The 15,695-nt window shown below is 45.1% G+C and overlaps 1 protein-coding gene across 1 annotated transcript; it reads left to right on the top strand.

Annotated features, from left to right (window-relative positions):
* The first annotated feature begins 248 nt into the window (after window positions 1-248).
* On the top strand, window positions 249-14,959 carry CCN3 (cellular communication network factor 3). The gene is made up of 5 exons (XM_085605058.1): window positions 249-436; window positions 1,307-1,535; window positions 7,188-7,436; window positions 10,483-10,697; window positions 13,569-14,959. Exons 1-5 carry the CDS (start codon window positions 377-379, stop codon window positions 13,860-13,862), a joined length of 1,047 nt encoding a protein of 348 aa, XP_085461184.1. The 5' UTR covers window positions 249-376; the 3' UTR covers window positions 13,863-14,959.
* The last annotated feature ends 736 nt before the right edge of the window (window positions 14,960-15,695 follow it).

Raw genomic sequence — 15,695 nt, 5'->3', positions numbered from 1 at the left:
ATAGTTTCCCATGTTGCAGACTGGTCTCGTTGAAAGAGTCTGGCCTTGTTCGGTGCCCCTTCCGCGCGCACATTCCTGGCGGGTTCCTGTCAGCAGAGACTGGCCCTGGGCCTAAGGACCACACCGGGCTGGCATGCAGGTATGACGCTGGCCGAGGCCCAAGACACGCGAGTGGGGAGCGGGAGGAGTGGGTTCAGGCCCAGCCCCCCGCCTGGCCCATCCCCCCGTCTCCTTCGAGCAGCCAGTTGGGAGGGAGCCGGGGTTGTTGTGGTCCTGAGGATGCCCCATATAATGGCCGAGAGCGCGAGGGAGAGACATCTTACAGGAGTAAGGAAGAGCTGCAGCCAGTCCCGTCTCCGCCGGAAGAAGACACGACATGCAGTGCGTGGCGATGAAGCAGTGCCTGGCCCTTCTCCTTCTCTTCCTGCTCAGAGAGGCAAGTGTGCAAGCCGCGGCTGGTGCCATCCTCAGTCGAAGAAGCGTGTATAACGCGTGTGCGTGTGTCCGTGCGTGCGTGCGATGTGTAAAAGCTGCTCTCTATTTAGAGTACCTGGTTCTCCTCAGACGCCCTGATACTCTCCCTCTAAAAGCATTAGACCTGGACTTATTTTTCATCAGAGTTTGACCCGGATCGAGAGAGAGAAAGGCAGAAAAAGGAGAAAGTAGAAAGAAAGGTACCAAAACAGTGCCAAGGGTTCAGAAAGTCGAGATGAACGTGAGATAGACAGACGGGAAGTGTAGGATGGTGGAAGGGAGAGGTATGAGTTGGAATAAAGACTAGGTACATTTGTATATGGCAACCCCGGAATGCGGCAGCACCCTTTGGGGCCCCTGCGCCTATGTGTTTTACTCAGTATGTGTCCCTGCGCGCGCGCATGTGTGTCTGTGTGCAAAATTAGTAATTTTGCAGTGCTAGGAAGTGCTGTCCCGAGGGCGCCGTTCAAGGCAATCAACTATGAATAGTAGTAGTCCGCAGACTCCAGTAGCTTCTGCCGGAAGAAGGTGGTTGGGTGACACTTCAGGGATCTGCGTTAGTTTATCCTGCCGGATCCAGCAGTTCTAGCCCCTGACATAACAAGACAGGATGTCCGGTGTGAGTGGCGCATCCGAGGGTAGATGGGCATTGCATACTCCTAAAGGTTCAGCTCTCTGTCCCAGGAAATTCCCTCTCTGCTCCCTCGGGTTTCTGTCGCCAGAATGAATATGAATGAATGAATGAATGAATGAATGAATGGAAGATGAACATTGCATCGCTCTGTAAGGAAAGCTCATAGGCTGATCATGTCCCTGTCGTCCCACCCTGCAGGCGGAGGGGGAGCGTTGCCCCGCACAGTGTGGGCCCTGCCCCGCTGAGGACGAGGAGAGCCTGGGCTGCGCGCCCGGGGTGCCCGTGGTGTTGGACGGATGCGCCTGCTGCCCGGTGTGCGCCCGCCAGGCCGGGGAGAGCTGCTCCGAGGTGCACCCGTGCCACGAGGAGAGCGGGCTCTACTGTGACCACAGCGCCCAGCCCGCCTCGGGACAGGGCACCTGCATGGGTAAGAGAGCGTCTTGTGAGCGCCACTTATGAAGGGGGCAATCCTCATTCATGCATTCATTCAGAGCATCTCTACAACAGCCATACATTCACTCATCCATGAGACACACTCAACAGTCACGCCACCTCATGCACGAGATCTGCACGCCCGGCACTCTCAGTTCATTCAAGCACTCTCCCAGAAAAGCGCTCCTCATTCATTCATCCATTCAGCCATCAGAAATGCACACCTAACACTACTCATTTCATTCAGACATTCTCCCAGGAAATCTACAGACAGCCACACCTCATCCATTTACTCCTCCAGGAGTTCTGCACGCAGTGACTGGTCCATGCACTCATCCAGGGGCTCTGCACACCCATTTCTTACTGCTCATTCACACACTCAGTCAGAAGATTCCAGCTTCAGTCTTTCCGTGCAGGAGTGTATTGTCATCGTGTTTATTAAACTGGTATCCCAAACGGTTTGTCACTTTTAATGAACTGTTGTGGCTACTGTGTGCTAACGGTGCTCGTTTGAATAAGTGACGTGTCTTACTGGAGTTTGGTGCGGCCCACGCGCACACAATATATTGGATACAAATTAGCTGAGCATGGGGTCTGCCATGCGATGTGTATTCACAGTATTCATCTGGAAATCTGCATTGCCTGTCACAGGAGCTTTGGAATCCCCTTATGGAACGCCCACCACATTTGGTTAATTTGTGACTTTTGTTTTTTTACTGGGTTTACTCATTATAATTTTGACATTAACGACTTGAACTTTCAATTTGAGTGTTCCACTTTCTAAAATGTTTTATGCTGACGTGCACTCTGTATTAATCGGTGCTCCTGTTAATTGCATATTATATGTGAATACTGCACTTTTCAATGATTTTATTGTCTGTGCTCGAAAAACCATTGCTAGATATTTATTCACTCATCCAGAAGATCTGCTCACCTGTCATGCCTCATTCTGATACGCAGCCAGTAGAGATGCGCAAGAAGCATCTCTTATTCAAATATTCATCCAGGAGATCGGAACATAACCCACACCATTAACTCCTCATTCAGACACTCATCCACTAGTTCTGCACAGCAGCCACACCCCACAACAAGGCATTCACTCAGAAGAGTACAAACCAACCACTCCTCATTCAGGGATTACTGTATGAGATCCACACATGGTGCATCCTCATTCATCCACTCATCCAGGAGACCTGGACACCAATCACTCCTCTTTCAGGCATTACTGTAGGAGATCCGCACACGGTGCATCCTCATTCATCCACTCATCCAGGAGACCTGGACACCAATCACTCCTCTTTCAGGCATTACTGTAGGAGATCCGCACACGGTGCATCCTCATTCATCCACTCATCCAGGAGACCTGGACACCAATCGCTCCTCTTTCAGGCATTACTGTAGGAGATCCGCACACGGTGCATCCTCATTCATCCACTCACCCAGGAGACCTGGACACCAATCACTCCTCTTTCAAGCATTACTGTAGGAGATCCGCACACCGTGCATCCTCATTCATCCACTCATCCAGGAGACCTGGACACCAATCACTCCTCTTTCAGGCATTACTGTAGGAGATCCGCACATGGTGCATCCTCATTCATCCACTCATCCAGGAGACCTGGACACCAATCACTCCTCTTTCAGGCATTACTGTAGGAGATCCGCACACGGTGCATCCTCATTCATCCACTCATCCAGGAGACCTGGACACCAATCACTCCTCTTTCAGGCATTACTGTAGGAGATCCGCACACGGTGCATCCTCATTCATCCACTCATCCAGGAGACCTGGACACCAATCACTCCTCTTTCAAGCATTACTGTAGGAGATCCGAACATGGTGCATCCTCATTCATCCACTCATCCAGGAGACCTGGCCACCAATCACTCCTCTTTCAAGCATTACTGTAGGAGATCCGCACACGGTGCATCCTCATTCATCCACTCATCCAGGAGACCTGGCCACCAATCACTCCTCTTTCAAGCATTACTGTAGGAGATCCGAACATGGTGCATCCTCATTCATCCACTCATCCAGGAGACCTGGACACCAATCACTCCTCTTTCAGGCATTACTGTAGGAGATCCGCACACGGTGCATCCTCATTCATCCACTCATCCAGGAGACCTGGACAACAATCACTTCTCTTCGGGCATTAGTGTAGGAGATCTGCACATAGTGCATATTCACCCACTCATCCAGCAGACCTGAACCCCAATCTCTCTTCACTCAGGCATTGCTGTAGGAGATCCGCACACCATGCATCCTCATTCACCCACTCATCCAGCAGACCTGCACCCCAATCTCTCTTCACTCAGGCATTGCTGTAGGAGATCCGCACACCATGCATCCTCATTCACCCACTCATCCAGCAGACCTGAACCCCAATCTCTCTTCACTCAGGCATTGCTGTAGGAGATCCGCACACCATGCATCCTCATTCACCCACTCATCCAGCAGACCTGAACACCAATCTCTCTTCACTCAGGCATTGCTGTAGGAGCACTCCTCGTTCAGGTATTCTTCCAGGAGGCATACACGCCCAACAACCCTCCTTTACTGAAGTCATGGATCCTCTTTCACTCAATTTTCCGGAAGATCTGAGCGCCAGTCACTCCTCATTTACTCGTTTGTCCAAAAGATCTGAACTACAATCACTCATTATAAAGGCTTTCGTCCAGGAGATCTACACATTTTCCTATTCTCAGTCACACATTCGGTGACTCTTCATTTGGGAACTGCTACATTCATTCAAAATGCTCAGATACTCTCCAATCAGGCACAGGGACATTTTAAGTATTTTGGGGGCCCTGGGACAAACATATTTTGGGGCCCTCTGTTAGGAACAGCTTTGAATTTATGATTCAATTTCAGCTCTTTCATGCCCACTTTGACTAGGTCACTGACAGCGCACTGACACACTTGTCCAAGTTCTTAATGTGTTAACATCTAATATTCAGAGATAGTGACGTGTGTTTTCAATATTGTAACACAGCAGCAGGTCACTAATATTACTGTGAATAATCTCTGTGACACCCTCCCATTTCTTACACATGAGGCCATGTTTTGATCTATGGATGTTGCATGAAACATAAACACATTCTTCTGGAAATTGTTTGTAATATATTCTCACACATCACCCACATTAACAATTAATTAAAGGAAAACGATATCTAGAACAATCTGTTTAGAATTAGTTAAGGTCACCAGGACAAGACCCTGCAGAGCGGAGCTGTAACTATCAGGGGCCCCCTGAAAGGCTGGGGACCCTGGGCCAGAGCCCACTTTGCCCATGCCTTAAAACGTCTCTGATCAGTCACCCAGGGAAGCTTGCCTGAGAGGTCTGTGGCCAGTCCCACCATGCACTACACATTTTGCCCTTGTAATCTGCACAGTATTCATACATTCACCCTTGAGGCCGGTTTACAAATCTACCACTGTTCCCACGAGTAGTAGGCATTCCATATTCACATTCACCATACACAATTGTGTTGAGAACGTCAGTTAATGGCCATAGTCAACGCAACATTGTCATTGGACCGCTTGGGTGAATGTAACGATTGGGCCCAGTTTTAAAAAGCACTGGCAAAGCTAATAGATTTGATTTATATTTTCAAGTCATAAGTCAGGCCTATTAGCTTTGCCAAAGACAGTGGGTGCGCTGAATTTGTATTTCAGCTGCAATCCGGCTGGAGGAGCTGGGGCGCAGCTAGACATGCTCAATCTTATCAGTGGCTTTTGATGAATATCGTTGCTAGAGATGCCAGGTCATTCTCCTAATGAAGACTATAAGAGGAATGGCCCTATGAATCCCTACCAAATGTTCTTGGCATAACATGAACCGATGTGTCTTGCAGTGAAAACAATAACAAACAAGCATTTGCAATGCAATCGGTCTCGCCTTTGAGACCTTATATGTATTTAGCTATGCAGCACATTAGCCTGGGTGCTGAAACATCTACTGTTCTTTAACATGGAGGGAAAGTAAGCACCAAACTGCGTGACACACCAGGTATGGGAACACATGGAGAGAAATATTACCTTTCAGCTGGAAATGGTATAGTCCAAAGCTCTGTTTTTAAAAATAAATTCAGGGCCTTCGGTGGTCATATCACTGAAAATACAAAATTTGAAAAAAATATTATTGTTCATGGTTGCTCGTGAAATGCAATTTCAATGGACTGGCATCTAGAGAATGCTAAAGTGATTCTGGTATTTTACTGACCACTACTGGTCGTTTTCTATCAAGACAGTTAAATAGAGGCAGTTGAACAGAAAAAAAAGTCCCTAAGCGAAAGCAGACAAGTCCTAGGGCTGATCTCCAGAGCCCACAAAATACATACACATATAAGTATATTCTAAAGTATCTACAATAGGTCTCGAATGCTCGACCTAAAAAGGACACCTTTTTGATTTTAACATGCGTATGAGACAAATAATTAAATGTGACAAAAAGTGTCATGATTGAGTGTACTTTTCAGATGTAATATAGTTCCTCATGCATTGGAATAGAAGCACTTCCTGGGGGCAGAAGAATAACACCAAGCAACCAATAGCATAAGTGTGAGAATAAAAATCTTCTGTGGTGTGATTCAAACTGTGATTGGCAATGTCTCAAGTCGATGGCCTAAGGGGACTCAGCCATGTAAGCCATTAGTTTGAAGGGGCTGACCCAACGCACACACCCTGTGTATTGAACACAAGAGTTTGGCTTCACCAGATGTAAAAATGAGCCAGAGCCTCTGATGTGCTGTTTTATGCAAGATGGTAACACATTGTCAATATTTAAGGTGCGAAGACTCAATGAATGATTATCACATTCCAAGACTCCGTTTGAAACCAATATTTTCTGGATGTGGACACCTCATCCACGTTTTGTGGCATGCTTCAATATCCAAAACCATACCCCATCCTGGTAAGATGGTACCAACAGGGCAGACTCAACCTCTTCTTGAGGGAATTCTTTGTAAGAGCTTACTGGACACGAACAGGGAGCCAGATTTTATTATAATTACGTCAAGGTAAACCCAACAGTGTTTCTACTTACTGAGGGTACCAAGGGTAAGATTAAAATAACTAACCTGGGATGCATCATGAAACTATGCCTCAATACATCTTTCTGAGTGCCAGCATATGTCAGCCTGAACAAATAGCAAAGGGGGTCAAAGGTTTTCACAAGGCTGTAAAGGATTCCTATCTCATTATTACACATACACATTCGTACACAAGACATTTGAGGAAAGAGAGAGAGTTCCTACCTATTTCATAAAATAGGGATTGACAGACCCTAACTAGTGAAATGCAAATCCACACCATCATGGTAGTAGGGGATACCTTCTGTAGTCAAGAGCATCTTTTCCTACCTTCTCAGTTCCCATCTGCCATCGTGCAGCAGACTGGACCGAAGTAGGTATGAACGAAGGAAAATATAATTTTCTGCAGGGTGAATTGGACATATTGATGCGATGGTGATTAGTATCTTAGTTGATTGCTCAAAAACAATTCTTAGGTATAACCAAGAATGACTATGAACCATATTTGTGCACCATCTTAAAGTCTATGCATACCATAACAGCAGCCTGGATTACATTGTTCTTACTAATTAAAAACCAGCTAATATATAATCTACCCTTTTTCATTCCTCAGTGCTCGATGGAGACAACTGTGTGTTTGATGGTGTGATTTACCAAAGTGGTGAAACTTTCCAGCCCAGCTGCAAATACCAGTGCACGTGCCAGGATGGGCAGATTGGGTGTGTACCCCGCTGCAACCAGGACCTGTTGCTTCCGGGCCCTGACTGTCCCTTCCCCAGAAAGGTGCAGGTGCCTGGAGAATGTTGCGACAAATGGGTGTGTGACAAGACAGGAGTGGATCTGGGAGGCTTTGCAATGGCAGGTAAGACAACACATTTCTTTTAGGATCCTCATGTGGTGTATGTACCTGTCTCATATTTTATGAGCATGTTTTGCATGATATTTACAAAATGGCTGACTCTGGAAATTGAACATTATCTAAAAGCACCAATCAAAGTAGCAGTAAATAGAGTTTATATATGAAGTGCTGCAAAATGTTTGTTTCTTCTCAAAGGTGGATATCAGGTGCAACCATCGATTCTTAGACACAGTCCATACCATTTACTTTCTAACAATATGGTGATTTGGTTACCAGGCTAAGATGAACACTAAGGTTCTCTCCCTGGCTTTGCCCCATAACCAATACCTAGTGATATCTTGGGTAAATCCCTTTTTCTCCCTGTATCTCCCTGCCCCACATTGCCCCATATATTGTAAACAAGCGCAGTATAAACATGGCAAAGCTAAGTATGAATACTAGTACTGTCCCAGTTACAAGTTTCCATCTCATTTCCCCATAATGTCCTGGTTTCTACTAAACAGTCTTAGCTGAACTCCCATGCCCAATACAGATGTGCATAGAGCACCCCCGCTTGAAGATGTTCTATGCTGTTGACTGCTTTTAAAGTGTTTATTACTGTGTTTTTTAATTAGTAAATAGTAAGATTAAGACTGGAATCTAGGTAGATTCGTAAACCGCGATTTGAGGAAGAAAGCGCTGGAGGTTGGCCCATTATGGCTGCCCATTTCAAGTCGGTCATACTGATCCTAGGTGATGTAGAAGTGTTTCAGTTTTGCTTCACGAATATACTGCCTCAACAGGGCTATTGATAGACCAGTAGCTAATAAACCTTCGAAATAAAACCCGCATAGGGTAAAACCCATAGAGTAGCATCATGCTAAGGCACGCCTAGGGGCAGGGAGGGGGGAGGTGAGGGAGTTAGGTAGTAGCTCTGTTCTACACAGATAAGAGGTTATGACACAGAAAGATGCAGCTAGCAGGACTTATAGCTCTATGGGAAAATAGACGGGGCTTCCCACCAGGTATCTTAGGGGATATAAGAATGCTATGGATAGTGTGTTTCTCTTACATACCTGCTCGTCTGACACCATGATTGACTATAGATAGGAGGATCACTGTAATGTTGAAAGTCTTGTAAGGCACTGCATAAAATGACATGTAAGATGCTATGAAATACTCAACAAATGTTGTTTTAAAAAAGTATTTCAGTTTTGCTACGGGGGAATTTTGAATAATTCATAGACATCCACAATCTGGGTGTCTCAAGCCTCATAGTTAGAAGGTTACATCGGTTTATGTCTGGGGAAAGTTAAAAAATCAACTGCATAACATCCACATATAACAAATTCTTCAGACCCAGATGGCGCAGTAAAGAGGCCAGAGGGCACATCTAAATGTTAAAAAGCAACAGAAATGCAATTGATCCTTGTGGAACACCATAAAAAAAATTTTTTTTATCAGAAAGGAAAAATGTATATGTGTTCTAGTATATAAAAATGATTTATACCAGATCAAAACCGTTCCTCTGAGCCCAATGTTGTGCAGTCCTTCAAATAGGATTGTGTGGTCCATTGTATCAAATGCAGCCAAGTGGTCCTTCACCTCTGGCGTCCATCAACCTCTGTGGGGCATCAAGAGTTGACACTTATCTGCTGATAATTGTGATGCTCTATTTGCTGTTGTCAATTTATTTTTGTTTCAACCATTTCATTAGTCCACAATCACATAGTGAAACACAAATCACCAACCATTATTACCTCAAAATAATTTCTTTCAGGCCCTTCCTCACTGAATTTCACATAACTGACACTCACTTTATTATACAGTAGTTTAATGTACAACAAACATTTTCAGTATCTCGCCTTTTCCTTCTGTTTTACACGTTGACAGAAAGGAGAAGGAAGAAGGAAGCATTTATTTCATCATCAGATAATTACACTTCTTAACACTTCTTTAACTGCAGATTTCCAAATGATGAGATGTTACAAACTCCTCATTGTTACTACTGTAAGCACCTCTTTCAAACAATAACAGGAAAATGTGAGTGGTCAAACAGAAAACATATCCTTAAGACAAATGGTTCAGAACAAAAGTAGGTGTGATTGTCGACGTTTCGGTCTATATGGTGTAGACATCAGCTAGACCATCTTCAGGATGTTAGAATCAAGTATTGAATGACCCTCAGGAAATTACACGAACAGTTTCACTTTGTAGTTGTGTCCCTTAAAATCTGTCTATTTGAATTCAGGGAAAGGGCTGCTCATTGGCAACCATTACTCCACAGCAAATCATGCAGGTTGATTCAGTAAATTATGAACCTCCCGGTGTCATCCTGGAGCACCACTGTGTCAGAATCTAGCATGAGTCTCGATACTGTCTGGGCTTAGCTTCAATGACATGCTGCTGTCTCTGATTGCAGATAGTAACAATGAGGTGTTTGTAACATCAAATCATTTGGAAATCCTCAGTTGCTATGTATTGTTTTATACAGATTTTTGTACTATTTTTTTGTACCCTTTGAAAAAGATTTTCACTATAAATTCACTTTTTTGAAACATATATACCTGTGTAAGATTATTTGTAGTAGATTTACTCTAATTGAAATGAGTTAATTGAATTTCTAAATAATTAAATGTAAGGTACTAGATAAAGCTTGCCATAATTGTCAGCATATTGAATGCCAAATTGTGTATAAGTCAGAAAATCCCTTGTAGGCATACTTACCTTTTAATATTTTGATTACCTAAACCTCCAAGGGTGCATTGGGTTTCCCACCGTTTCCTGTACTAACTTTGTAAATATGACGCAGTGTGGCGCATATTTTACACCGCCGCAGCGTCGCAAAAAGTTATGCAACGGCGGCGCCAAGGGCTCATAAATAAAGCCTTCAGTTTTGTGGCTAATAGTATACGTTATTGTCCTAATGCTGAAACATTATTACTAATAACAGATTTGAGTATAACAGCCTGCTCATGTGCAAGTATGCATGCTGGTAGACTTACATGTCCAATCAGTTTGTGTGTTTCACCATTTGTTGCTGTATCTACTTAATGTTGTAATCTTGCAGCCTACAGGCAGGAGGCCACGCTGGGGATTGATGCCTCTGATGCAGGCTTGAACTGCATCGAACAGACAACAGAGTGGAGTGCTTGCTCCAAGAGCTGTGGAATGGGGATGTCCAGCAGGGTGACGAACAGGAACCCTAGGTGCGACATGGTCAAGCAGCATCGCCTCTGCATCGTGCGACCCTGTCAGAAAGAGAATCGAAAGCAGACTGCTAAGGTAGGTGGAAAAGTCACATGGAAGGGACTGGGGATCCAGGAAGTCTGCACGGCCCACTGCCTGCTGATCAATACTCTCATAGAATGCTTGTATGCAGAGCACTTCCCATTGAAACTGACTCAGAAAGGATATCTTGTCGCTTACTCCTGGAGTACTGCTGGCTTAACCTAACATTCATTAGTAAGCTAGAAGTTCTACAAGAGCACGTCATACCTACTCACAGCAAAATCTTTGTGAATTGGGCTCAAGGTGCTCAGTATATGTTGGTGTCTTGAGACGCAGACAGTGGTCAATGTAGAAAAATTCAGACCCCCAAACAAAGAATTCTTGTTTTTATGCCAGGTGATCATGTATTTTATTTAGAGATACATCGTCCGTTCATTCATTCATTAATCATTTATTCATTCATTCATTCATTCATTCATTCATTCATTACTGTCCCTCAAGCGAGGGTAGGCAAGGGAGCCCACTAGTGTGCCACTAAGAAAGGAAAACTAGATTGCTCCAATGAGTAGAAAGTGTTCCATTGACAGAGTGACAGGTGTAGGAGCAGAAGCGGTGATGTGTTACGTGTCAACATGCCACCTTACCTTAAATACCAGAGCATTTGCACTGGTTATACCCCTATCAGCTGCATCTTTGATTTGTATTTTTCTGTTGTAACTCACAGTATACATAGATGCTCAATATCGTTTATGCACAATAAGGCACCCAGGCAAGTTTAAATAGTTAGGGTCTCTTTTGTACTTCAGGCACAGGAGCACTGTCATAAAGTGGTGGTGTTCTCACCTCACCAAACTCGCTTGCACCCACCTCATTAAGAGTTGGGGGAACTTCAGGGTTTCTAACAGCAGAACCCCAGCCATCAACAACGGGATGGATGAGTCACAGCGATGGCCACACTGCCCTATTTAGGGTGGGGATGACCATCACTGATTTTTCCATCCAAGGATCACCGTGGCCGGCATGCCAGCCCCAGGAACGGAAATGTGCAAATGTCCCCGAGAGAAAACCCCCAGAATGTAAGACCCCTTAGACTCACAAACCGAAAGTAATGTACCCCTCTTTACGTCATAGGGTAAAAGCAATTTACTTCTATGTACGTCACAGATTGTAGGCAATGTACACCTGAGAGAGGGGAAATAATGAAGGCCTGCACATCACAGGGAGCAATTTCTACTTGCGTGCACTAGAAGCGCCTTTTCTACGCGCACACGTACATCGAGAGCACCTTGTCTACGAGTTCGCACCGGGAGCAGTGTATTCCAAACAAGTGAGCCAGTCCCTCCCTCACACCGCCCTGTACCGGGCGTTTACAGTCCAAGCACAAACTGCATCCAGGGGCCACGGAACCAACATGCTGGACACCCATACCAACCAGTCACCACATGCACTTGAACACCATCTGCGGCTTTCCACGCATTACCAAGTTCACAGTATCTCAGCCCGACAGACCGTCTGTGGGGCGCTCTACGGGCATTTATAATTCTCAGCCGCCTACAAAATCAGGAAACAACTGAAAACCGTGAGCCTAACAAACCCTCTGCACTGAGCATAAAACTCACATCACCCACTCCCCTGTTTCCGCGCAATGTGATACTCCCTAAAGTGTGCCGAGTTCCCAGCTCCCTCTGCTTTCTAAGAAACCCTGTCTCAGACAGACAGAGGGTGGAAACGTGCAGACAGTGCCGGGGATCCCAGACACCTCGGCCGTCCCACGAGGACACACTGCTTAACCCCTTCGACGCTCATGACGGAACGGTTCCGTCATGAGCGTCGGTTGAGCTGTGCTCATGACGGAACCGTTCCGTCATGACCACGCCCGCGCAGGTAACGGTCAGCACAGCGGGGGAATCCGCCCCGCATGGAAGGGGTTAAAGCGCCACAAGGAGGGGCCAGCGAACACCACCAGGACAGCCACTGCCGTGACAGCCTCACGTAAGTTGAAAAAAAATAAGTGGTGGAAGTGGTGCGCACGTTAAAAGGAATTTTTAAAAAAGCCAGCGAGTGGTTCGCGCGCGCACTGCAAAGAATTTAAGGAACGCAGCAGGCCCAGTGTGGGGTTGCTGCTCGCTCCCGAGCTCCCTAGGCCAGGGGAGAGAGAAGGTGGGACATGCACCCGCCTTTAGCCAATTGCATGCTGTCTTTCTTAGAAAGAAGCACGCAAAGGCCAATAGCGTTGGAAGTCCTTACTAGAAGCCTCGCAGGGCAGCGCATGTGCGGTGGCTCAGGCGAGACCTAAAAAGCAGCCTAGCAACACACAGGCACCCTTGCACCATGCTGCGTTGTGGGGTCAATCGATTTTGTGCAGGAAGGGACACCTTTCTGCACAAAATCAATTATTGGAGGCGATTTCCTCCTTCTATTTGTATTGCAGAATGCTGCACACATAGAAAGGAGAAATAAGGATATTTCTCCTCGTTGCGCCTTCCTAACACCACCCCTGGTGTGGCGTTAAAATCTGATGCATTCACAGGTAAACGATTCCTCGTAAACCTGGAACGCTTCAGATTTCATTGGTGTTGTGTGGGAACACTCACAGCAACACCCATGGAACGCCCCTTTCATGCAGTGTTCTGCGTGAAAGGGGCACATATTTACAAGGCCATGAAAAGCCACGTAAACTCACTTTGCAAGTATGCTGTGGCACATTGCGCCACCAGAGCATCAAAAAATTATACTCACGCGGCTCAGAAGTGCCGCTAGGGCCTTGTAAATGAGGCCCTTAGTTTGGTCCCCATGGTGACTCTATTTTCCTTCCATCTTATTTTATGAAAATTACTATTGTGGGAACGTATGGTACTGATGTGTCAACAGCGTAGTGTATAAAGTAATAATCTTTGCCAATGCTTCTCTGTATTTTTCTTTTAGAAAGGAAAGAAATGCCAGCGAACCAAGAAGTCTCTGAATCCCATCCACTTTGAGTACAAGAACTGCACCAGCATCCATGCGTACAAGCCCAAGTTCTGTGGGGTCTGTAGCGATGGGCGCTGCTGCACACCCCACACCACGAAGACAGCGCAGATTGAGTTCCAGTGCCCACGCGGCAAGGTCATCAAACGCCCGATGATGATGATCACCACCTGTGCCTGCCACACTAACTGCCCTCAGGAAAATGCCTTCTCGTACAGGCCCCAGCCAATGTTCAGTGGTCTGCAGAAGTGAATGTGCAGGAACTGGTACAACTGTGGATCCATTGATGTATGAAGCGCTTAGGCCTGTCAGTCATCTCAGTTGAAGAGACTGCCCACCACGGATGGTGATTTGAATGTAAAACAACACAAAGGACAGCTTTTCCCAGAACCTGCTTTCAGTTATCTGTGGTCAGAAAATGACTTTGCCAAGAATGAAGTAGTTGCTTACACAGTTGTTTGAACAGAGGCGCTTGTTCAATTGTTTAACAAACAGAGAAAAGACTGCAACAGCTTGTGATTTATCAATCATTTGTTCACCCTTTTCTAAACTCTTATAAAATGTTACTCTATATTTTTGTACAATGCAAATATTTTTTTACATAGGGCTGAGTTATTATCTCTGTATGACAAACTTTCATTAACTATGGTGGAAATTCCAGTTGCCCAGATGCCAACAGTGATAATTTGGTACATTTGTGGCATTTGAGGGGTTTTAACACCTTACTGCTCATTTCTAGCGCAAAAACAAGTTTAAAAGGACACCAACTAAATCCAATAGACACCTCTTCACTCCAAAACTCTTTAGACTACTTGGACTCAAACGAAGTACAAGTGATCAAATCGAGCCCCCACTTGGGAAATCTGAATGTCACTTCACAGTTACTTGACATGACCTGTGTTATGCCCTGCACGCTATGACTGTGTTTTACCTACTGTGCAATAATCAGTTTCTCCAGAGTGAGTTGCTCTGACTAAATCATAAGTTAGTTTCCACAGGGGACTCTGGTCCTGTATTCGGCAGATCTTCATTCCAGCAACAAACCCCCTGTGACCTCCTAATTCAAGAAAGTTGGCGAAGGGAAGCAATACTTGCTTGCCATAAGCTAAGGAATGCACTTAATGTGTCCTTCTCACTGATTAAAACGAAGGAAAGTTCATCGAAATGAATAATTTTGAGATATAATACCAGCATTTCTAAAAGATTGTGTCATGTTTCATAATATGATATTTGCTATTTTTTTGTTTTGTAATCTTTCCGGATGTAAGATGCAGGGTTTACCAGATGCAAAAAGTAAGCATTCCGTTTTTGAATCAATAAAAAACTGTATTGCTCCTGTCAAAATATAATTTTTAGATGTGGTGGCACACTTTCTGCACAGAGTTCCGAGCCGCAATATTTTTGAAGCACTGAAGTACTGTAAATATTGTTTTTATTTTATATGTTCTGTACAGAAGCGGCTCTGGTGAAATAGAAGATTCAAGACGACAACGCACTGGTAATACTCGGGGGCATATTTACAAGCCCCCTTGCGCCACGTTTGCGTCACATTTCCCATGTTAAAAGTGACGCAAAAGTGGCGCAAGGGGCTTGTAAATCTGCTCCCCAGTGTTCTATACTTCAGGGTTCAGTCACAAATGAGGGAACGCCAGAGTATTCCTCAGGGGTCCTAGTCGCAGACAGAGATAGCTCCACGTGAACAGGTGTTGCTCATCAAGAGTTCCACACGCCACTGGTCATGCCTGATGCAGCTGCGTCACTGCAGCTTCCATTATTAAAGTAACCAAAGGCCAGTTTCGAGTCATTAGATGATCCAAGTCTCTCTAGTGTTTTGGGGACCATGCAATTTGTGAAGATGAGCAGTCTCTAGAAATTGGAATGCGAACCTAACACAGGTCGCAACTAATGGTGTGTGTGTTTTTATTTTTACATAAAACAATATTTCTTTATTGATGTATCATCATGCAGAAATATTACCACTGAAAATATGAGTCTGTCTTTATCTGTAAAGTCAACCGGTGACTTTATACCTGATCTATGGATCACGTGCAAAGCAAAATACGCTAATTCACCATCTGTACAACA

This window comes from Triturus cristatus, chromosome 5_1 (genome assembly GCF_964204655.1).
Source record: "Triturus cristatus chromosome 5_1, aTriCri1.1, whole genome shotgun sequence".
Lineage (NCBI taxonomy): Eukaryota > Metazoa > Chordata > Amphibia > Caudata > Salamandridae > Triturus > Triturus cristatus.
Note: the sequence above shows the minus strand (reverse complement) of the source record. Positions and strands in the feature narration are given on the sequence as shown.

Coding starts and splice junctions, on each gene's coding strand:
- CCN3 (XM_085605058.1), top strand. CDS start 377: ATGCAGTGCGTGGCGATGAAGCAGTGCCTGGCCCTTCTCCTTCTCTTC. Junction 437..1,306: donor TTCTCTTCCTGCTCAGAGAG/GCAAGTGTGCAA, acceptor CCCACCCTGCAG/GCGGAGGGGGAGCGTTGCCC. Junction 10,698..13,568: donor ATCGAAAGCAGACTGCTAAG/GTAGGTGGAAAA, acceptor TTTTTCTTTTAG/AAAGGAAAGAAATGCCAGCG.